The sequence below is a fragment of the Dreissena polymorpha genome, chromosome 2 (genome assembly GCF_020536995.1).
Source record: "Dreissena polymorpha isolate Duluth1 chromosome 2, UMN_Dpol_1.0, whole genome shotgun sequence".
In the NCBI taxonomy this organism is placed as follows: domain Eukaryota; kingdom Metazoa; phylum Mollusca; class Bivalvia; order Myida; family Dreissenidae; genus Dreissena; species Dreissena polymorpha.
This window is the reverse complement of record NC_068356.1, coordinates 40,517,568-40,543,291: the sequence shown is the minus strand read 5'-3', so window position 1 is coordinate 40,543,291 and position 25,724 is coordinate 40,517,568. Positions and strand designations below refer to the sequence as shown.

The 25,724-nt window shown below is 38.0% G+C and overlaps 1 protein-coding gene across 2 annotated transcripts in view; it reads left to right on the top strand.

Moving 5' to 3' along the window:
* Positions 1–229: 229 nt before the first annotated feature.
* The window catches only part of LOC127866713 (protocadherin Fat 4-like), a 106,936-nt gene continuing 81,441 nt past the window's right edge, over positions 230–25,724 (top strand). For both annotated transcript variants that reach the window (XM_052407458.1, XM_052407459.1), the window contains exons 1-13: positions 230–367; positions 1,933–1,983; positions 2,858–2,932; positions 5,548–5,717; positions 6,610–6,678; positions 7,243–7,335; positions 8,026–8,154; positions 8,686–8,826; positions 9,109–9,225; positions 9,723–9,810; positions 14,697–14,866; positions 16,014–16,223; positions 17,853–17,996. In XM_052407458.1, coding sequence (XP_052263418.1) covers positions 1,935–1,983; positions 2,858–2,932; positions 5,548–5,717; positions 6,610–6,678; positions 7,243–7,335; positions 8,026–8,154; positions 8,686–8,826; positions 9,109–9,225; positions 9,723–9,810; positions 14,697–14,866; positions 16,014–16,223; positions 17,853–17,996 — 1,455 coding nt within the window. In that variant the 5' untranslated portion in view covers positions 230–367; positions 1,933–1,934. The remainder of the gene's footprint in view (positions 368–1,932; positions 1,984–2,857; positions 2,933–5,547; positions 5,718–6,609; positions 6,679–7,242; positions 7,336–8,025; positions 8,155–8,685; positions 8,827–9,108; positions 9,226–9,722; positions 9,811–14,696; positions 14,867–16,013; positions 16,224–17,852; positions 17,997–25,724) is intronic.

Genomic DNA, 25,724 nt, shown 5'->3' with positions numbered 1-25,724 from the left:
ACACAATGTTATAAAAAATATATCTGTTTCATCACAGATTAATATAATTGTCTTATATTTATATATAGAGATATAATTGTCATAATTATTACAAAAAGATCATATGATAGTATATATCGTTTATCATTGTTCGTTGAAAACGATTTGCTTTTTTATTTGTCAGGTTTAAAATAGCCCGTGCATCATTCGAGCGTAACCAGTTTTGTTTTCATCTGAAACCGGTCCTGGTTAAAAATAGATTTGTACATATTATATACAGTGTACTTTCGGATAGGGTGTAGTGCTTCTTTTAGTCGGACCTCGGATTTTTGAAAATTTTACACCAGTGGGGTGCAATTTAGTATAAGCCAGGTCTTGAAAATTACAGGTATGTTGATTTGTTTAAAAAAACACACATCTTAATGTAATAACGTCGTGCTGTTCTATCGTCTTGTTTATTTATATGAGCTGTGGCCTGTGCGCCCGGGCTGTGCGCTTGCTGTAAAGTTGTATATGTCGATCATAGCTATGATGTCAAATGAAACTTGCTTTAATTACAATTAACGTTCTAGGTCAGGCCTACATTGGGAAATGAGTGTTGTTGTTTTTGGCAAACGAATGCTTTAAAATTGAGAATAAAATCGTCAAATCGATTCCAATGTTAGATTAACTTTTTCTTAAGTTCAACATGATAGAGGATGATTATACTATAATTTATAGATAAAGTAAATGTTGGGATTTATTTTAAAGGGGAAAAATGGAGTGGAAACCTTAAATTGGGAATATTTAGAAACAAATAGGGAAAAATAATGTATTTTTTTTTATCCTTCTACACTGCAGACTCAAAAGTTGAACAAAAAACACAACACTATTATTGTCTCTCAGACCAAGAGCTCTCTTTATATATAGTACAAAGTTGTCCAGGTGACACTAGTGTTACCATCAGAGCATTTTGAAACAACACCTGTGTGTGGAGTCAACATTCAATAAATTAATAGATAAGAAAATATGATACTGCATTCCATCAGTATTTCCCTTTAAAGGGATTTATGATTACTTAATTTTGACTTAGTAACCAGTTTTTTTTCCCACTTTTTGGGAAGATAGCCCATGGCTTTGGAATTGGGAATTTTATCGGCATTTTCATGAAATTGGGAAAATAATATCATTAGCCTTTTTATTCCAAATGAAAAGTCCACTGATTAAGGAAATACTAAATTTGCTATAACTCTTTATAATCATACTTTGTTAGATGTAATTGAATTAAAATTGAGATAAAATACGAATTAGATACTTTCTAAAAAAACAAAACATTTTTTTTTTTTAGAAATTGGGATTTTTTTGCCACATTTTGGGAAAAAAGTATACTTTTTGGGATTGGGAACATAGCCGAATTTTGGCTATAAAATCGGGCCAAAAAAACCTGGTAACATTTTATAAAAAATATACAGAAATGAAATATTCCTTAAACTTACAGAAAGTCTAGTATGGTGACCATCAACAAAATCTAAAGTGTTGTGTTTTCAACTCCAATTTAAAAACAATGAGGATCCCAATCACACTTTAATAGTTGAGTGACCTAAAAATGGAGATGTTCTTTAAGGAAGGACTTTGGCTGGGACATCTTTTGGAAAAGTTTTGGCCGTTTGTCTGTTTTCCCACTCTAGAATCTATTGTCTAAACATTTTTTGTTTTCAACCGGTTCAGGTACTTATCAATAAATGCTTGGAGGAATGCATTCTAACTTTCACAGCTGAATAACAAATTACTGTAATAAAAAGATGCTTGTTAAGAAAGGAATAATGGCTGCCATAAGTTTTGGCAGAATTATGGCCCTTTGTATTTTTGTACCTTGTAGATTAAAATGTGAGTTTGTCTACAAGCATGTGTAGTGAAGGCACCAGTGTCTTTGATACACTTTTAGTTAATTATAATATACGGTTAACATTTCAGGAATGGAGAACATGGTTCAACTCTTCTTCCTGATATGCCTAGTCATATGTGGTAAGTTCGACTTGTAAAGCTAGATATCAATATTAATGTAGATTTACTTGTTGAATATTTGAATTTCATTTTCTTTTTAAAGAAAAGATTGTTTATTAAAGTTTTCAAGTATAAAACTCACCAAGGCCAATACAAACGGATCAACAAGCATTGACTTCTGTACATTGAACTTTAATATTGCATATGATTTGTATTTCTCATCAATATAGACAACAGTTTAAAGCATTGTACATTCCCACTGTTCACTTATGTATTCATATACAACTCTTCAGTCAGATATTTTTTGAAAGTTTAAAGGGACTGTCAACCACGAATAACAAAAAAAGAAAAGTTCTAAAATACCGTATTTTTTTACAATTATTAGTTTATATTGATTAAAATATCATGACTGGTATATTACATTACTTGAAAAAAGTTCATATTTTCAGTATATTAGGTAATAAAATTTTGTGATGTGAAATCGAAAGTACATTGCGAAAAATAAGTGACAAAACGATATACACACTATAAATAACAAAAGTAGATTGATCATTATATATATATAATATATACAATTCACTACGCATGCACAATTTGCATTCCTGGGTTTACAACATGACGATGATGATCAATCTACTGGCGTAATTTATTGTTAACTGGTAGTTACCTGGTAGAAATACCCAGTAAAATTTATTACCAAATATACTGAAAATATGAAAACTTAACAACTTTTTTCAAGTAATGTTATATACCAGTCGTGATATTTTAATCAATATAAACTAATAATTGTAAAAAAATACAGTATTTTACAACTATGCCAATTTTTCTTAAATACAATGCACCGGTATATTTGATTTGATGAACCATTTCTGTCATCATATATTCTACTTCACAGTTGCTGGACAAGTGGACAGGTTCATCTGGGTCAATTCCATGAACCAGTTCTCACTTGATGAGAGCCAGCCTGAAGGTGAGACCCCATTACATCTCCCAAAGACTCTGTATATGAGACCCCATTGCAGGTTTTTTTATCTGATTTTGGGGAAAGGGCCTGGCCTTTTTGAGGGGAAAAAAATTGCGCGAAACGCTGGATTTGGGGGGGAAAAATCACACGAAATGCGGGATTTTGGGGAAAATAAGGAAAGTCTTAAATAATCAATTAAGCATATTTTACTGTTTTTAAAGCAAATTCAAGGAAACAGAAAATTTAATTATGCAATATTTTTCTATTTTCTACACTGGATCCGGTTAACTTATATATTAAAAGGTTAAACAAAAATATATATATTTTTTTTGTGGAGGGGAAAACGAAATCTAGGTTAAAATTTACCAGCTGAGGGGAACAGAAAATCGGAGGGGAAAGGGCCGATTTTCAGCGGGTCACAAAGAAGGAAAAAAAACCTGCATTGCATCTCTCAAAGACTCTGTATATGAGATCCTATTACATATCCCAATGCCTCTGTATATGAGATCCTATTACATATCCCAAATACTCTGTATATGAGATCCTATTACATCTCCCAACGACTATGTATATAAGATCCTATTACATATCTCAAAGACTCTGTATATAAGCTCCTATTACATCTCCCAAAGCCTCTGTATATGAGATCCTATTACATCTCCCAAAGCTTCTGTATATGAGACCCCATTACATCTCCCAAAGCTTCTGTATATGGGACCCCATTACATCTCCCAAACCCTCTGTATATGAGACCCCATTACATCTCCCAAAGCTTCTGTATATGAGACCCCATTACATCTCCCAAAGCTTCTGTATATGAGACCCCATTACATCTCCCAAAGCCTCTTTATATGAGACCCCATTACATCTCCCAAAGCCTCTGTATATGAGACCCCATTACATCTCCCAAAGACTCTGTATATGAGACCCCATTACATCTCCCAAAGCTTCTGTATATGAGACCCCATTACATCTCCCAAAGAATCTGTATATGAGACCACATTACATCTCCCAAACCCTCTGTATATGAGACCCCATTACACCTCCCAAAGCTTCTGTATATGAGATCCTATTACATATCCCAAAGCCTCTGTATATGAGATCCTATTACATCTCCCAAAGCTTCTGTATATGAGATCCTATTACATCTCCCAAAGACTCTGTTTATGAGACCCCATTACATCTCCCAAAGACTCTGTATATGAGACCCCATTACATCTCCCAAAGCCTCTGTATATGAGATCCTATTACATATCCCAAACCCTCTGTATATGAAACCCCGTTACATCTCCCAAAGCTTCTGTATATGAGACCACATTACATCTCCCAAAGACTCTATATATGAGATCCCATTACATCTCCCAAAGACTCTGTATATGAGATCCTATTACATCTCCCAAAGCTTCTGTATATGAGACCCCATTACATCTCCCAAAGACTCTCTATACGAGACCCCATTATTTCTCCCAAAGCCTCTGTATATGAGACCCCATTACATCTCCCAAAGCCTCTGTATATGAGATCCCATTACATCTCCCAAAGCCTCTGTATATGAGACCCCATTATTTCTCCCAAACCCTCTGTATATGAGATCCCATTACATCTCCCAAAGCCTCTGTATATGAGATCCTATTACATCTGCCAAAGCCTCTGTATATGAGATCCCATTATTTCTCCCAAAGCCTCTGTATATGACATCCTATTACATCTCCCAAACCCTCTGTATATGAAATCCCATTACATCTCCCAAAGCCTCTGTATATGAGATCCCATTATTTCTCCCAAACCCTCTGTATATGAGATCCCATTACATCTCCCAAAGCCTCTGTATATGAGACCCCATTACATCTCCCAAACCCTCTGTATATGAGACCCCATTACATCTCCCAAACCCTCTGTATATGAGATCCCATTACATCTCCCAAACCCTCTGTATATGAGATCCCATTACATCTCCCAAACCCTCTGTATATGAGATCCTATTACATCTCCCAAACCCTCTGTATGTGAGTCACGCTCTGAGAAAATGCAGTTTAATGCATGTGCATTAAGTGTTGTCCCAGATTAGCCTATGCAGTCCGTACTGGCTAATCAGGCATGGCATTTTCCGCTTTTATAAGGTTTTGTTTAAAGAAAGTAAAAAATCTAGTTTAGGCGGAGAGTGTTGTCCCTGATTAGCTCGTGCAGTCTGCATGATCATGAACATGATATAGTGGTCCTTTATTAGGTGTTCAAATAATGTCCATTAGGTCGTGTTTCGGTGATATGTTTTATTTGAATTACATTGCATAATAACTTTACAAAACCTTCTGTGGAACAACAAAACAGAGAGTGACATAGCGTTGATATGTGGTATCAGATTGTGGTACTTTAAAAAGCATTCAAATCATGATCTTTATTTACAGAGATCTAGGAACCTCATTAAATTCTAAAAAGAATTATTTATTTTTTCTACCGTTGAAAAAATATGAACCATTAGTTCCCAGGCCAGACAACCAACATTTGAACTTAACTCTACTTGCTTCTTATTTTTATCTCTGAGATTTCTGTTTTTGCCGGTCCAAGACCACGGAGTTTGAAAAAGACTGTTTTGAAATTACTGGCTTCATGAACATTTTCAGAAACAAAGGTTTACACACTGAGAGCCACATATGACGGCTCCGACAACAACATGGAGTACGGGTTCAACACGAAGCAGGCCGCAGATAACAGCCTGTCCCAGGAGTCCACGTATTTCCGTATCAACAAGGACAGTGGAGAGGTCTTTACAAAGGGGATCCTGGATTATGAGGTCTGACTGCATTCAGTGTTCATGTTTTTTTTTGTAAGATTCTTTATTAAAAAATTGTAAGTATAAGTGAAGGTGTACATGTTTATAAGCCTTATTTCATGGAGAAAGTCAGTATTTTTGTTTTTATGCTCCCGGTAGGGTGGCATATAGCAGTTGAACTGTCCGTCAGTCTGTCAGTCTGTGCGTCCGTCGGAAAACTTTAACATGGGCCGTAACTTTTGCAATATTGAAGATAGCAACTTGATATTTGGCATGCATGTGTATCTCATGGAGGTGCACATTTTGAGTGGTGAAAAGTCAAGGTCCTCCTTTAAGGTCGAAGGTAAAAAAAATTGAAGGGAAATAACAAGCTTTAAAGGGAGATAATTTCTATTTATCAATTGGCAGGTACAGATCATTTTCACAAGGGAAGTAATATATTTTAAGGGATATAATAAAAAAAATTTTTTTAATCAAAGCGGCACAGTAGGGGGCATTGTGTTTCTGACAAACACCTATCTTGTTAAAAAGATTATTGACTTATCATTTGAGCCTAATTCTAGAAAGATGGACTTGACTGTATTTCAAGTGTCATTCCAGATTAGCCTGTGCAATCTGCATACGCTAATGAAGGACAACACTTTGCATCTAGACTGGATTTTTGTATAGAAGGGATCTCCTTTAAATAAACATTCCTTTAAAGCGTTGTTCCTGGTGAGCCCGTGCAGACGGCACAGACTGGACTGTACATGCAGGCTAGTATGGGATTAAACTTTATGTACAGGCATGAAGCCCATTTTTCTGAGAAGGACTCTCATTTAATGAACAGGTACAGAATGAGCGCAGGATCCTAGATAGTATGACTTCAAGTCTAGGTCTGCTATTATTACTTGTATTAGTGATTTGTTTCCAGAATGCCAACATCAAGCAAAATGGTGTCCAACTGCAGTTGATTGCCAGGTTGAAAACTGACCCAACCCAGGTAATTTTTTGACAGAATTTGTACTCAATTTGTAATAGTTATACTTAAATCATACTTAATAATTAAATGCTGAAAAAGATTTTTAACATATGTTATTTATTTAAAATTTGTTCTAATTATATATATATGCTATTGTTCTTTATGTAAATTTCTCCTAAAGGATGGCACATTTTGTATTTATCAGTTTATCCTGTTCTGTTTGAGTTTATCATATGCTTTACCTTGGTTATTTTGTAATATGACCATTAAATACCGGTAATAAGCCTATCTTAAACATGGTAAAGATGAGATAATATTTTGAGTTTTTTATTGGCTTCATTATCTTTGATCATCCAAAGGCACCACATTATCATGTCAAAATGGCATTGTCAACGTCAATATATGTCGTGCCAACTTCCAGGATTGTTTTATTTTTTCAGTGGATTTAAAAAATAAATGGAGGTTTAAAATTTGAATTGTAATTAAGAATCTTTTTCAACTGTGTATGATTTGTCATTTGACTGTTCATTATTAGAGCATGCGATTTGTTTTAATATTATATACAATTTTGTTCTCTATTTTCAGTTTCGTAAGCAAGTGTCCACTGTTATCGTCAGAAACACAAATGATGAAAAGCCACAGTTTGTCAATGGGTCAATGATTGTGAAAATTGAGGAGGTAAGTAAATGGGTCAATGATTGTTAAAATTGACAATGTTTACAAGTTTTTGGTCAATGATTGTGAAAATTGATGAGGTGAGTCAACATCTCTCAAGTCAACTCCAAAAAAGAAGAAAGGGCAGACCATTTGAGCTTCTTTTGTATGGTGGTTGAGGGGCTGGTGCCAGTCTGGCCCTGCAAAGAATTTATAAATCTAGTCCGTAAATCCAAACGCAGAGTTACTGCAAAAACTTTCCTAGATATCAAGGTGGAAAATGTAGTGGAACGTTACTCAATTGATAATTGTTTCAAGCCAATCCAGTGCAAAACTTTTCAATTAAAAAAACTAATTCTTCCTTATGACCATATTAGATTGAAATAAATTAGAAGATAGTGTTGTGCACGCCAATACAGTTGAGAGCTTTAAGTCAACTGGCCTACAGTAGGATTAACACCCTTCTCTTCTGTTGGGCAGACTCCTTTACTGTAAAAAATGCGCTGGAATCAAGTCCAAATATATGGGAAAAAACATGCATATTATGAATGCAATTTCAAAAATATTTCTTACACAAATAACAGCAATTTGACTTTCAGTTGAACAAAATTTAATGTCATTAGATCACAACTGTAAGCTATTGATATAGGTTTTGAATGAGATGTAAGGAGCATTGCACGAATTCGTTACATAATTGGGTTTTGTTTTTTGCAGAACAGGGAGATTTTAAATAGCGGTGGTCTACGTTTGATCCCAAACATCAAGGTTGTAGATGTTGACAACATTTTAGAGTCCGGAACGAACAAGATTGATGCCACTGTAAACAACTGCAAAGTCGGATCAGTATGTATTGACCTTGCCTATGCTTGTCATGACATGTCTGATCACCTCCTTTGGTAGTGGGGTACTGAAATAATCCGACAATGTGATATCCAAATGCATGGAAGGAATAATATAAAGTTTGAATTAGCATACAATTGATTTCCTTGGAAACATCTTTTTATTTTCTTGCGATAATGGTATATTAAATAAATATTCGTTAAATGGGAAAGCCCTTATTTGTCATTTTGACAGCCGAAATAAGGATACTTTTCCCAGTAAAAACAAGGTTTTTTCCCCTTAAAGCATAGTGAGGACATATGTCTATTTTATGCGCAAGTTTGTTTGTATTTTACTCGAGACTGTTTATTGAACTAGAGAATATTTTGCAATTATTTATTATAACTCAACAAACTACACTTACAGAATTTTAGCATCACTTAGCTTGAGTGTACTACACTTAAAGAATTGTAGCATCACTTAGCTTGAATGTACTCTTATTAAGGTTTTTCTGATTGACCTTTTGTTGACTTTGCTTTTGTTTCTTGAATGCAGAACCTCATTCAATGTGATAGAATCTTCACTCTGAGGCTGGTTGGCAACCCGACCTCCATCGACGCCTTCTACGATTTCTACGTGCTCACAAAAATTGATTTCGAACAATATGACGAGTTTCAAGTCCAGCTTGTAGCAACTGTACGTTAAATGCTGTGGTGAACTCATATTTTAACCCTAGGCTAAGTACACAGGCTCAAGTATAGTTAGTGTAATAAAAAGGAAATCATATATAAAGACGATTGTTCAAAAATAGAAAATTACCAACCTTGCCATCTTGAATTGAAATTTGCAACCTATTTTCTGCTTTTAATGTCTTGGAATTTTATTATATGGACTGTCTGTTTTTAAAGCATGATTCGAAAAAGCAACATTGAAAAGAACATAATTTGATATTGATATAATGGCCTTGACATATTTCAGGATGGTAAAAACAACGGCACAATTTCTGTGATTGTTGATGTGACAGATCTACAGGACACGCCTCCAAAGTGGATTGACCTGCCTGCTAAATCACAGACACAAGACGGGACAGGAACGGTAATATCCAGGAGTCTCGCTCTTGGTAAAATAGGGTTTACTGCATGTTTGTAAAGTGTCTCCCCATTTAGCCTGTGCAATCAGGGATGACACTGTCTGCCAAAATTGGATTTTCTTTAAGAACGATTTCCTTACAAAAAATTCACTGAAAGCAGAAAATGTTGTTCCTCATAGGCCTGTGAAGACTGCACAGGCTAATGTGGGACTATATTTTACGCACATGTATTAAGCCAAGTTTTCCACAAATAATGTTTAAATTATAAATGCCTCTCAAAATGTCTGTGTTTTGAAAATATCGACATGTGTACATTGTTTCGTGAACTGCACTGATGTGACACATTTATTCGATGAAGATTTACCAGTATCTCATGTTTTTTCCATGTTTCGTATGCAACACCATTAATATTTTCTTTATGCATCGTAAATCACATGTTCTTATCAAACATTTACATTTCTTAACATTTTAATTTTTTAAATTATGTGTTGTTTCATTTTAGAATCAGATGCGCATCTCCATTCTTGCGCGAGACCAGGATCTGAGTACTATCGGAGGCGAACGACCAATCTTCTACGCCCTCGAGCCTGGTAAATATGAGCCTCATTCAGGGAAAACTGTGCTTTATGCATGGCAGTTAACAATCTCCCAGATAAACCTTAGCACAGGCTAATTAAGTATGCCGCTTTATGCACATGCATTCTGCCCAGTACGCCGCTTTATGCACATGCATTCTGGTGGTATTCCACTTTATGCACATGCATTCCGCTAGTACGCCACTTTCTGCACATGCATTCTGCCCAGTACGCCACTTTATGCACATGCATTCTGCCCAGTACGCCACTTTATGCACATGCATTCTGCCCAGTACGCCACTTTATGCACATGCATTCTGCCCAGTATGCCACTTGATGCACATGCATTCCACCCAGTATGCCACTTGATGCACATGCATATCACCCAGTATGCCACTTTATGCACATGCATATCACCCAGTATGCCACTTTATGCACATGCATATCACCCAGTATGCCACTTGATGCACATGCATATCACCCAGTATGCCACTTTATGCACATGCATATCACCCAGTATGCCACTTTATGCACATGCATATCACCCAGTATGCCACTTTCTGCACATGCATTCTGCCCAGTATGCCACTTTATGCACATGCATTCTGCCCAGTATGCCACTTTATGCACATGCATTCTGCCCAGTATGCCACTTTATGCACATGCATTCTGCCCAGTATGCCACTTTATGCACATGCATTCTGCCCAGTATGCCACTTTATGCACATGCATTCTGCCCAGTACGCCACTTTATGCACATGCATTCTGCCCAGTATGCCACTTGATGCACATGCATTCCACCCAGTATGCCACTTGATGCACATGCATATCACCCAGTATGCCACTTGATGCACATGCATATCACCCAGTATGCCACTTTATGCACATGCATATCACCCAGTATGCCACTTTATGCACATGCATTCTGCCCAGTATGCCACTTTATGCACATGCATTCTGCCCAGTATGCCACTTTATGCACATGCATTCTGCCCAGTATGCCACTTTATGCACATGCATTCTGCCCAGTATGCCACTTTATGCACATGCATTCTGCCCAGAACGCCACTTTATGCACATGCATTCTGCCCAGTACGCCACTTTATGCACATGCATTCTGCCCAGTACGCCACTTTCTGCACATGCATTTGCCCAGTACGCCACTTAATGCACATGCATTCTGCCCAGTATGCCACTTTATGCACATGCATTCTGCCCAGTACGCCACTTTCTGCACATGCATTCTGCCCAGTACGCCACTTTATGCACATGCATTCTGCCCAGTACGCCACTTTATGCACATGCATTCTGCCCAGTACGCCACTTTATGCACATGCATTCTGCCCAGTACGCCACTTTATGCACATGCATTTGCCCAGTACGCCACTTTATGCACATGCATTCTGCCCAGTATGCCACTTTATGCACATGCATTCTGCCCAGTACGCCACTTTATGCACATGCATTCTGCCCAGTACGCCACTTTATGCACATGCATTCTGCCCAGTATGCCACTTTATGCACATGCATTCTGCCCAGTATGCCACTTTATGCACATGCATTCTGCCCAGTACGCCACTTTATGCACATGCATTCTGCCCAGTACGCCACTTTATGCACATGCATTCTGCCCAGTACGCCACTTTATGCACATGCATTCTGCCCAGTATGCCACTTTATGCACATGCATTCTGCCCAGTACGCCACTTTCTGCACATGCATTCTGCCCAGTACGCCACTTTATGCACATGCATTCTGCCCAGTACGCCACTTTCTGCACATGCATTTGCCCAGTACGCCACTTAATGCACATGCATTCTGCCCAGTATGCCACTTTATGCACATGCATTCTGCCCAGTATGCCACTTTATGCACATGCATTCTGCCCAGTATGCCACTTTATGCACATGCATTCTGCCCAGTACGCCACTTTATGCACATGCATTCTGCCCAGTACGCCACTTTATGCACATGCATTCTGGTGGTATTCCACTTTATGCACATGCATTCCGCTAGTACGCCACTTTCTGCACATGCATTCTGCCCAGTATGCCACTTTATGCACATGCATTCTGCCCAGTACGCCACTTTCTGCACATGCATTCTGCCCAGTATGCCACTTTATGCACATGCATTCTGCCCAGTATGCCACTTTCTGCACATGCATTTGCCCAGTACGCCACTTAATGCACATGCATTCTGCCCAGTATGCCACTTTATGCACATGCATTCTGCCCAGTACGCCACTTTATGCACATGCATTCTGCCCAGTATGCCACTTTATGCACATGCATTCTGGTGGTATTCCACTTTATGCACATGCATTCTGCCCAGTACGCCACTTTATGCACATGCATTCTGGTGGTATTCCACTTTATGCACATGCATTCCGCTAGTACGCCACTTTCTGCACATGCATTCTGCCCAGTTCGCCACTTTATGCACATGCATTCTGCCCAGTACGCCACTTTATGCACATGCATTCTGCCCAGTATGCCACTTGATGCACATGCATTCCACCCAGTATGCCACTTGATGCACATGCATATCACCCAGTATGCCACTTTATGCACATGCATATCACCCAGTATGCCACTTTATGCACATGCATTCTGCCCAGTATGCCACTTTATGCACATGCATTCTGCCCATTACGCCACTTTATGCACATGCATTCTGCCCAGTACGCCACTTTATGCACATGCATTCTGCCCAGTACGCCACTTTATGCACATGCATTCTGCCCAGTACGCCACTTTATGCACATGCATTCTGGTGGTATTCCACTTTATGCACATGCATTCTGCCCAGTACGCCACGTTATGCACATGCATTCTGGTGGTATTCCACTTTATGCACATGCATTCCCCTAGTACGCCACTTTCTGCACATGCATTCTGCCCAGTACGCCACTTTATGCACATGCATTCTGCCCAGTACGCCACTTTATGCACATGCATTCTGCCCAGTACGCCACTTTATGCACATGCATTCTGCCCAGTATGCCACTTGATGCACATGCATTCCACCCAGTATGCCACTTGATGCACATGCATATCACCCAGTATGCCACTTTATGCACATGCATATCACCCAGTATGCCACTTTATGCACATGCATTCTGCCCAGTATGCCACTTTATGCACATGCATTCTGCCCAGTACGCCACTTTATGCACATGCATTCTGCCCAGTACGCCACTTTATGCACATGCATTCTGCCCAGTACGCCACTTTATGCACATGCATTCCGCTAGTACGCCACTTCATGCACATGCATTCCACCCAGTTTTTCCAGAGAGGGAATCAAATTCTGTAAAATAATTCTTTGCAACATTCGGGTTAACTGCATGAATTTTTAACAAACCTTTGCACTGCTTATGATATTACTTTCAAACTGCTCAATTGCTTTTGTTATTTTTTAAGTACCTTATATCCAGCAATTTGTTATTGTATTTATGCACTTAAACTATTAACTTCTTTTTTTGGTATTCATATAATAAAACCGCGAAACTGCTTATGATATTTGTAATAAAAATAAATATATATATATGTAAATAAAAAATAAAACACAATATATTAATTATAATATCATGAAATATTTTATTTTTTTATTTGACATTTTTTTGTGATTTATATATTGTGAAAACTCTTTACAACCACCTCGGTATTCCGACCAACTCGCTAAGTCCACCACCATTTTTCAGTCCGGTTTTGGCCTTCTATATTTCAATGGTCGTTACACTCACTAATCCGACAACCTGCTGATCCGCTATTAAGACCAATTTAATCAGTACCAATGATCGATATTGTTCTTAATTCACACCCGCCAAACGACCAGTTATTTTCACACCTTACTCGATCTGGTGTTGTGGTACTATCGGGCTTGTGTACGAAGCCATTGTGACCCAATTAATCACAATTAATGACAACGGTTTTGGGCATCGATTTGCGACACTGGTGTTAGATTTTCGGCACTTGTTATTATTTTTAACCCTTGATTGACAATTAGCTATTATTATCAAGTCTTTGATGGGTAAATTCACTAAATTGGTAGTTGTTTGGTACACACTATAAAGATTAAATACGGCGATTAATTTAACAGTTAGGATATTTTAGTAACATGGTTTTGTTCGTGATGGATATAAAAACCGTCCTTTATACCATGAGACGACAATGGACTCATTCTTTAAGTAAACATCAAGGATCATGATGAAAAGTACATGTACATGTATTTTCACTTCTTGTATGAACAACTTGAAATACTATCTTTGTACAATGTATGCATGTATAAATAAAATGTATAAACTGATGAATGTTATATTGTATGCAAAAAGACTAAAGTTCATAGATTAATTACGTTGTTGTAATTATGTCCATCAAATTCATGAAAAATCAAAATTAAGACCTCCTTGCTATTAAGACCACTTTTGAAAAGTCCCACAAGTGGTCTTAATAGCGAGGTTTCACTGTATAGGATCTTGTATGAGTGGTCGTTTTGTATTGAATTTATTAAACAAGTCATCTAAATAAAGATAAAAACGAGGCTTGCAGAGTTTTAATCTTTATTTAGATGACGAGTTAAATAAATTCAATACAAAATGACCATGAATCTAAGATTCTATTTATAACATGACCAACAAATTGTCTTTTTATTTAAATATGCTCTTTTAACCGTTTATTCACATTGTAAAAGAGTTTAACTGAAGAAATTTTTCTAGAATAATGATGTCATTTTGTCAAAAAAAATGACGTCATTTCACAGGTTATAAAACTAGAGTAATAACAGCCGTGTAATAAACAAAATTGAACATTACGTTATTTCACTCCTGGAGCGTAGGTCATGTTATAATAAAGAATTACTCATGACAATTGATTGCTTCAAAAAATTATTTTATCTAGGTCAAACTGTCCGTGGCATAGCAGTGGACCGTGTATTTGAAATTCAACAGAACAACTCTATCTACCCTGCTACTATTACAAACAAAGTCCCCATCGACCTTGAGGATGATGTTCTGTTCAAAAACTACGCAACAAAGGAGGTCAGGGTCAACTGGCCACTGAGAGTCCAAGTAAGCTTGTTAGTTTTCATGTTTGTTTTACTGTTAACAATGTCATATAAAATGTACCATGTATGTGTGTTTCATTTAATTGAAGAAATGGGAATGTAGCTTCCTGTCTAAGAATGAAAATAATATGTGAAAGGCTTGCAGGTTTTTTTCTGTATAAAGGCCTTAAAATGGACCCGATCCCAAAGCAAATGCACCCAATCCCAAACCGAAGTTGTAAGAAAATATTCCCAACTTTCAAATGATTAATGATTATGATATCTCAATTTGATTTCATAAACATCTAACAAAGCATATAACTATAATTTATATGATTTTTTTCCAAAATGGCCAGGAAAAGGCCTGATGTGTCAATATTTGTTGATAAAAAAATCCCAATTAGGTCCATTTTGTTCATAAAAAGACACCATTTTATCGAATTTTAAAAATCACACTTTGGCCAGACTCCTTTTCCCATAATGGCTAGAAAAACCTCTGGCTTGGAATAACATTGTTTACATGTTTGGCTGTGTATATATTGTATAATATGACCCACGTCATGCACAAATGGGTCTTATGATTTATGTGACCATCATAGCTCAAAACCAGCCTGTGCATCCAATCAGTCTTGTCAGGAGTTACTCTCTCCACTTAACCCTTTGAGCGCTGGAACCGGATTTTGAAGGTCTTTGCAAACAGTTTGGATCCAGATGAGACGCCACAGAACGTGGCGTCTCATCAGGATCCAAACTGTTTGCTATTCTGATAGTATTCTTTGAAAAAAAGTGAAGAAAATGATGATTTTAGAAATTCAGCAGACAACATTTTAGCAGATGACAAATTTCCCAGCATGCAAAGGGTTAAATGACCACAAAACATTGAGTGACTTTATGTTAGACAGGGTAACAAGTGTGCAGGCTGGTTTGGACCTAAGCTGGCCGTATATGGCTGAAGATTTAATTTCACATCACGCAGCTCATATTGTATAATATACGAGAATATTTAGGAATAATCAGTTATACTGTGTGTAATTAGTTTAACTTTTAAGGTTCAATTTTTTATTTAGAAGAATGATAGTGACATATTCTTGGTGACATATATTTAGCAACTTTTTCTGTTTATTAATTCATTTTCCTACGATATTTTTTAATGTAATTGTTTTCATTTTCAGGCATGTGAAATTACTTCTTCAAACCCTTTGGTAATCGGATCAACATTCAATGAATGTACAGAATACGGTACAACCGTTATTCTGATAGCGGACATTAACGACAACGGCCCCAAGTTTGATCAAGATCAATATGTGTATCGTATCTATGAGGATGCACCCAATGGCCTGATATTGGATGATCCTCGTATCATCATTACGGACAATGATACGGTACTTGATTGTGATATTTTATTATATTAGCCTTGTGCTGCAAAAATTGGTTTAATCCATGTGCATAAAGTGTAATCCCGCATTAGCCTGCCATCCTGACTAACCAGGGACGACCCTTTCAGTCTTTACTGGATTTTACTAAACCCTTTGCATGCTGGGAAATTTGTCGTCTGCTAAAATTTTGTCTGCAGAATTTCTAAAATTAGCATTTTCTTTGATTTTTTTTCAAAGAATACTTTCAGAATAGCAAACAGTTTTGATCCAGATGAGACGCCACGTTCTGTGGCTTCTCATCTGGATCCAAACTGTTTGCAAAGGCCTTCAAAATTCGGTTCCCGCACTGAAAGAGTTAAGGAGAGACCTCCTTTAAACTGAAAAAAGTGTAATAGCGTAAAGTGTGCACAGGCTAATCTGGGAGGACGCTTTATGCATAATCATTTGAGTCACGTTCTGAGAAAACTGGGCCTAATGCATGAGCGTAAAGTGTCGTCCCAGATTAGCCTGTGCAGTCAGCACAGGCTAATCAGGGACGACACTTTCCGCCTAAATTGGATTTTTGCTAAGAAAAGACTTCATTTAAACGAAAAATGTCATAAAAGCGTAGTGTCATCCCTGGGATGACACTTTACACACGTGCATTAAGCCCAGTTTTCTCAGAACAAAGCTCCTTTAGTCTTGTGTTCCCAGAATGAGGCTTATATTATTTTCAAGTTCACATAAAGCACAAAAGGCTTTGAGTGAGATCTTTGTGTGAGATCTTTGAGTGAGATCTTTGAGTGAGATCTTTGAGTGAGATCTTTGAGTGAGATCTTTGATGACTTTTCATAGCCTTTAGTCAGTCGTCCATCAACAATTTGGTAAATGACTTCTTGGAAACCACAAGGATAGTTTTGATGAACTTACACAAGAATGATCCTTGCTTGGTCCTTTACAGAAGTTATATTAAACGTTCCGATCTGTTGCATAAGATGGTGTCTGGAGCCAAATGAGAGGTTTTTGAAAATTAAATTTTTAAATTACACATGCTCCTAAGCCACTGATCCAAATCTGATCAAACTTGGTAGAGATAATCCTTAGGTAGTCCTCTTTAATAAAAGTGTATCCATATTTACACTCCATTGAGTAATTTAGTGACAAGAGCTAAACATAAATTTGGGACAGCAAAATCTCTTGTAAAACAGTACTACAATTTGGATTTTGTTCAAATTATAGTGTGTAAAGCATACATCACATACATGTATATTCAATCAAGTATTTATAGAGCTCAATAACAGTGCATTAAATATTGTATTACAAGTAATGGAAGTAGTTATTACTTAAAATTCAATTTTTGGCATCAAGTGTGTGACAATAAGGATAAATTACTCTGATCTGCATTAAGGACAACTTGGTTTGATATATATTTTTTATCGAATTTGTAATGACTATTATTAGTGGATGTAAATTTTGGAATTGTTATTTTATACTTGAAAACGTTTTGTATTGGAATCTTGTAGAATATTAATAGAATATTTATAATATTTATTGGACATCAATGGGCTATTTATTATAATTATAAGATATTTACTATATTTGAAGGATATTTGTTATATTTGTAGGATATTTTTAGGATATTTGTTATATTTGTAGGATATTTATGCGAACTATAAAAGTGTGCTTGTGAATCCAAGCCTGGAGTTCAATGTTTCTGGAGCAGATCGCAATCCGGCCATTACTGTATTGAACACCAGCCTTATTGACTATGACTCTGGAAAAATACTGTATCAGCTTACGGTAAGCCACATTTTGACTCCGGAATAATACGGTATCAGCTTACGGTAAGCCACATTTTGACTCTGGAAAAATACTGTATCAGCTTATGGTAAGCCACATTTTGTCTCTGGAATAATACTGTATCAGCTTATGGTAAGCCAAATTATGACTCCAGAATAATACTTTATCAGCTTATGGAAGCCACATTTTGATTCTGGAATAATATCATGGACGAACCATCTTTCGAACCTCTTAATTGTTGACACGCCAATTTGACTCAAATATAATATTGAAAATAGTGAAACATATTTATAAGTACTCTATTTGAAAAATAACTTGTTTCTTCATGGCTGGCAATTGTAATTGCTATATAAATCCTCTTTTGAAAACAGATTTTTTCAAGTTTTCAGCACCACCATATCATGTAAAACTACCAATGCCTCCTAAGCAACGGATACCTGCTTTCGAACCCTTCAGTGTACAACATTTAAAATAAATAAGTTACATGTTTTGACCATGGTGATGTGACTTATTGCAGCAGCGGAAATATGTAAATTTTCAAGCAAAGTTGAGAACAAAAATTAGACTATGTTTTAATGTCATAAATACTGACCTGTTATCGTATGCTTATACTTTCCAAGGGGAAATAACTCATCCGGAATTTTAACTGGGAATCCGCCACCTCAATACCGTAATACAGGCCAGGTTAAACATAGTGCAATGCAACCTAGCCAAAAAATCGGTAACCAACCCTCAATATTCTTTCCGGATCAACCAGGTGTATACGTGTCTTTTACGGCTCTGAATTAAAATATTGTTTTTCACTTGGTTGATTGGGGTTTTGAATAGATAAATTGTGTTATTTATCTTTTTATTTCTCATTCGGATTAATTTGTGTGGATTTAATGGATTTTATTTCATTTGTAAAAGGTAAGCCATGCTTGTTTTTATCGAACAATGGTTTATTTCTACCATGCTGGGTGTTTTCAGGCGCGAACGACCACGTGCAAAACGTGCTCTTCTAATACATTGCTAGAACGTGCAAAGCATGTTCTTCTAATGTGTTACGAGATCGTGCAAAGCGTGTTCTTCTATTGACAGATTGTTTATCATTTGCAATTGTGTGCAATAATGATTTTAACGTTCCGTATGACAATCTAATTGATCGTCATTTTATTTTTCATCTGTTTTGAATTAAACTTTTGTTTAATTTATGATCTACGGCAGTATTATTATAATTTTCATTATGGTCAAATAATGATTTTATGTGCCGTATGATAATCTGGTCTGTGACCAGTTTATGGTTGAATATGCTTTGCTCTTGTTTTTCATATATTCGACTACATGATGGTCGCAGAAACAAGAGTGGATAAATACCCGGTGACTTCGCAGATCATGGATGATAGTTGCAGTATCAGTCACCGGGTATCGGGCACGATCGCGACGGTACTATGCTAAGTCTCTTAGACAGTCGGTCAACATCAGACCAAATGGCGACACCCGTCAGCCGGTCTTTGCCCGATGGCATTGGTCAAGGACATCGACCAATGCCGGACCATTTGGCATCCGCCATACGGTCATTATCCGGTGACAACACTGGTCATGATATGACCGGTACGTCACCGGGGACGTTGATCACGGACCATTGATCGACGTCTGACCGGCCGGTCCGGTCATCGGTCATGTCACCGGTCCGGTCCGGTCATTGATCACCGGTCCGGTCACCGGTCCGGTCCGGTCACCGGTCCGGTCCGGTCACCGGTCATGTCACCGGTCCGGTCCGGTCACCGGTCCAGTCCGGTCACCGGTCCGGTCCGGTCACCGGTCCGGTCATTGATCACCGGTCCGGTCCGGTCACCGGTCCGGTCCGGTCACCGGTCATGTCACCGGTCCGGTCACCGGTCATGTCACCGGTCCGGTCACCGGTCCGGTCCGGTCACCGGTCCGGTCCGGTCACCGGTCCGGTCATTGATCACCGGTCCGGTCCGGTCACCGGTCATGTCACCGGTCCGGTCACCGGTCATGTCACCGGTCCGGTCACCGGTCATGTCACCGGTCCGGTCCGGTCACCGGTCATGTCACCGGTCCGGTCATGTCACCGGTCCGGTCATGTCAACGGTCCGGTCCGGTCACCGGTCCGGTCATTGATCACCGCTCCGGTCACCGGTCAACAGTCATCAGTTAGGCCTGCCACCGATAACACCAGTCACCGGTCAAGAAGAAGAACTCGGTCTTCTTCATTGAATTATTCTCCTATTCTTCGTTGAATACATCGTCTTCATCAAGGATTAGACATCGGACACGCTCTTCTTCGTCGAGCAGTTCTCATCGTCGCGGCTCTCGTAAGCGATCACGTCGTCACTCACGGAGACGTTATTCTAGAAGATCTCGGTCTCATCGCAGCCGATCCACATCTCGGCCGATCCAGATCTCGACATCGCAGGAAACGAGGACGTCGTCAACCTTCACGTAGACATCAGCGGACTGCATTGAGCACCACTGGATATTTATCGAACATACCTCTCCTTCATTGAGCAGTTCTCGGCGTTGATACGCTCGTAAGCGATCATGTCAATGCTCACGGAGACAATATTGTAGAAGACAATATTTCCAGCGTAGCCGAACAATATTTCGGCATCGAAGTTATATGGATGTCGCCACTTCTCACGTAGGCGTTAATGAACCTACTGGTCATATCGACGTTCTCCATTTTATTCCTTTAGGAATATCATGTCTCCATTCCACGTGTGATGGTTCTTCTTATGGCATCCACACATGTTGCAGTCACCGAGCCGTAGTTGTATACGAACACTAGTTCGTTTAACATTCAGGCTTCGGGATAAGCTGTTCTTTTCTCCACTACGACTACAAGGACACTTATGCCTATTAATACTGATAATCTACCTTTGTTTTCCGGTTAACATTATCAGATGACTTCGTGGATGGTCATTCTTCTGCACCAGATATTTCCATTCTGACGCAGTTATATTATACCGGTCCCGATCACCGGACATCGGTCACCATTCATCGGTCATATCACCGATCACTGATCACCGGTCAGAATAAGTGATGTCTCATCGCCATCGGATTGGATTTTTTTGGCATGATCTTCTTTTCCGAGCAGTGCTTGACATTGATAACAGACCATTTGGATTCCACCATTTTTTCGGTCTTTAACTGGTAACGTCACCGGTCATATTATGACTGGTCCGTTCACCGGGCTACAGTTACCGGTCATTGACCGGTCCGGTTCGGTCACCACTTACCAATTACCGGTATTCCACTGTGTTTTCATCGGTCAATTTTTAGTATCACGGGTATCGTCTACATTACATAGTTGTATACCCCTGGCTATGATTGTATTGAATACTATATTTTATGGATTCAACAATCTACATGACTTTTTGTGTTTTTCAATACTGATTTTCTACTGGCGACGGTCACCAAATCATGCTATATCTGTTATTTGTACTTCTATCTCAACCGGCTACATGCAGACTACTGGTCTTGCAGATAGATCGGCTGAAGTGAGCTCGGAGATTAGCATTGAGGTCGAACATTACTATTTGACCTCTATTAATTTATGTTCGAGACCCGAAGGATGAATTGTTTTAACCGCCTTTACCTGTCGGCTACAGACTTTGCAGTCAGTGTCACGGAACAGTTGGGACACATTAATGACGCTAGCAGGATTAGCAAGACGACATTTGTATCGACTTCTGCTTTTCTATTGCTCCTACGGCAGTGCATATTTTCAAGCTACTGGAATCAACAAGAGTTCTGATACATAGGATTGCCTATCAGATTGACCGCATAGCGGCTACAGTCTTGTAGATGGCTTAGGACCTATTGAACTCAGATCTTAGATCCTAGGATCTGGAGGGACCTCATCTTAAAGTTATTCTTCTATTACACTTCTGGCCATAACAGGCCGTCTTCCTATAACTGGTCGTATTCCTTTCGGAATTCGTCCAGGTTAGAAGTCTTGAAGTAAATGGATTAATCAAGTCAGAATTTAAGACTTCCATGCATTCTACCGGCAAGCGTGGACCCGCTTAAGGTTACCCCTAGGGTTTTCACCTTTTTCTGCCATCACACCTCCGATTCCGGAGGTACCACTATCAATCATATTTCCGTACTTTAGTTCGCAAATCGATGACTTCGCGACCTGTATTATCCAGGATTTTAAAGGCGCCTGTTATTGGTTCAAGAAGAGGCTATATTCTGTAGATAGGTCATTAACTTATAAGTGTTAAACACTGTCCTATTCTACCAATTTTCAAGTGTGTTTGGAGTGGGAAAGTTCGGCTTGCCGTGGTTTCTTTGCCCACCCATCCTTGACAAATGGTTCCGGTCACCGGTCGGTATTTACCGGTCCGGTCACCGGTCCTTCTGCTGAGACGTCTTTTCTTACGTCCGTTTCAGCTTTATTTTTAAGATAATTGTATTAATCTCGGGATTATTTAATGACACAGATTTCCATCTTTTTGTCATTATTTACCACTATTCAGTGGTGTCTAGACTAGAAGATTATCTTGGCAAGAATATAGTTTATTCTACCACAACCTTCCTTACATCTTATACAGATGTGAGCAGATAAGGTTATGGACGATCACATAGAACAACGTATCTTGATTTTCTCAATTATGTGGTATCCTAACGAATATCACCTGCACATATACATCTTGAAAAGCAAAAATTCTTTTTAGCTGTTTTTCATTTACAACACATTTTCACGATTCCTTTGTGATGGTTTCAACTATCACACATCGGTCGTGGTTTACTTACAGACACGGAGGTGATCATATTATCACTCCTTGTAACTGGAAATCAGGAACTTATTCGTTCTTTGCAAGAACAACAAATTTTCTCTATCGTCTTTCTCATACCAGTTCGTCTCAACGCCCTGTTGGACCTTTTGTCCTGCAGTTCTTTCTTTCGAATTATTTTTCCGTTGGGTTCAATAATGTAATCGCGCATGCGCGCCAGTGAAGTTGCAGACGAGTTGCATGGTGTACATAGTATATCAAAGAATGTTGTTTATCATCAAACGCTAGTTATTAGCGTTATGCGATCGTATATCGCAGTGTATACCGGTATGCTGAACAACGTCAACAATGCAGTTCACAGAAATCGATCCAGCAGGGTGTGCGATTGTTATACATTCGTCCATTGACATAAACTGGAATATCTTGCCTTCTTGGTGAGTTTTTGCAATAACTGAGTTTTTGCCATAATTTCATGAAATATACGTAATGAACCATGGGATTATGGTTCTACGACCTTTTAAGTCTCCTGTACAATTATTTTCAGGAAACTTCTTCACAGGTCAAATATCATATCTCACTGAGACATATTTTTACTGATCCAAACATGTGCCACTTCATGTCTGGCCATTAATAACTTTTAGTTATCTCTACAGAAGAACGTTTTTCTGTTAGAGTTTCAATCCTTGTTACTTGTGCAAGGATAATTCCATCAGAACTGTATAAAGGTTCTATGGAAATTCATTTTTTTTTACTGGGTAATTGAGAGCATAGTTATTACCTTAATCACTCTGCTAGATACATAGAGGTTTTTCTCATCTTTTTCTTGATGATAAGAAATTTGTTCTTTTCTTCATCAAAGGATAGAGATTATGCTTTCGTATACCTTGTTTTGTGTCAGTCATCGCAACTCTGTGCTGTCTTACCTATTTTGGAACTGATCCAAACTATGGAACGTCAACACTATGTTTTTCGTTCCTTTACCTTCTTAAGCGGTTTTGACTTGTGTAACATGTTGGGATGCTTAATGAGCTCCCTATGAACCTTTTTCATCAGGCTTATTAACAGTTCCAATATAATTTTAAGACGGTTTTCCTTCTTATTATGGCTTTTACCATACGGAGAAGTGAAATTCATGCTTTTTACTGTTTACTGGAGGAATCCGACCACCTTGTCATCTTTTTATCTTCGTTTTCTGAAGTGCCAACAATACAATTTGTATACGTTTGGGCTTGTTGTGGTTTCACTAACGGTAGTGTCTTCTTTACGACATAGACAAATTACTCTGTCCGAGAAGTCATAATTAATACCGTTTTAACGAAGATTACTTGATATCATTAGCTGATAACCCTGTTTATGGGTTCTACTGTGTTGGGAAAATATATACGAACCTTCCCACCGCAGCTGCAAAATCAGCATACGATAACAGGTCAGTATTTATGACATTAAAACAAATTTTTTAAATAAAATTCATTTTAATTATTAAATACTTACCTGTTATCGGTAAGTCCCACCTCCCACCCCGCTATTCGATTAATATTTTTGTATATATATTGAAAGAATATTGAGGGTTGGTTACCGATTTTTTGGCTAGGTTGCATTGCACTATGTTTAACCTGGCCTGTATTACGGTATTGAGGTGGCGGATTCCCAGTTAAAATTCCGGATGAGTTATTTCCCCTTGGAAAGTATAAGCATACGATAACAGGTAAGTATTTAATAATTAAAATGAATTTTATTTAAAAAATTTGTTTTTATAGTTTTTTAAGGAAAATCCTTATATATATGTAAAAGCATTAAGAAATTCAATGATTTTTACGTGTTTTATGATTAATCTACTTATTATATCGGTTTTTGACGCATTTTCGTCGATTTGCAGCTACGCCTGAGTGGGCGTAAACAAATTACTTATACGAAAACAAGGGTGATGTAGTGCGCATGCGTGCATGCACATAAAATGTAAACAAATGAAGGGTTCGAAAAGAGGTGAGGTTCGAGAAGAGGTTCTTTAACAATACTATATCAGCTTACGGTAAGTCACATTTTTACTCCGGAATAATGCTGTATCAGCTTATGGTTAGAGCTGCAACGATTCACCAACAGCTCGATTCGATTTCGATTTCAGACACTCTGATACCGACTTTTTTCGATTCGATTCATCTTCAAACCTAGTTTTATCATATAATCACTCTTCTGCCTCAAAATAAACATTTCTGTTCAAAAGTGTCGCATACCTAGATATCTTGGGCATTTGTCAAATTGTGTGTTTGTTTGATATAGTTTGGTTGGTTCAACAGTGTTTTAAAAACTGTTGAAAGTGTGTTAAATTAACAGTTGTAAGAAATATTTTGCAAGAAACTGCCAACTGTCTTTCAAACTATGTCAATATTTCAATAAAACACATAAAAAAGAATAGCAAATTAGGACTCAATTTTAATATAAAAAACTTCTGAGCTACAAGCATGTCTACCATTGTGCCGTGACAGCATCACCTGTTACCTGTAGGACAAACCACATTCTCTAATAAACTTAACAAATTCCCAACAGAAACAGAACTACTTTTCTGGCTGGTGACTTGAGTAGTTGCACTTGTGCTACCTCTTAGTCTTGCTAAATCAACGCTATGTTTGCATCCGTGAAGCACAGTTTACACTTTGCTTTATCGGGAGGGCTACCTTCCCGAAACCCAAAATACTGCCACACTTTTGATTTTAGCTTCTTAGGCGCATCTAATAATTTCAATTCGTCGGACACAACGAATATATGTCTATATGTTAAAGAATCATACTGTATCAGCTTACGGTAAGCCACATTTTGACTCTGGAATAATACTGTATCAGCTTATGGTAAGCCACATTTTGACTCTGGAATAATACTGTATCAGCTTACGGTAAGCCACATTTTGACCTTGGAATAATACTGTATCAGCTTATGGTAAGCCAAATTATGACTCCAGAATAATACTTTATCAGCTTATGGAAGC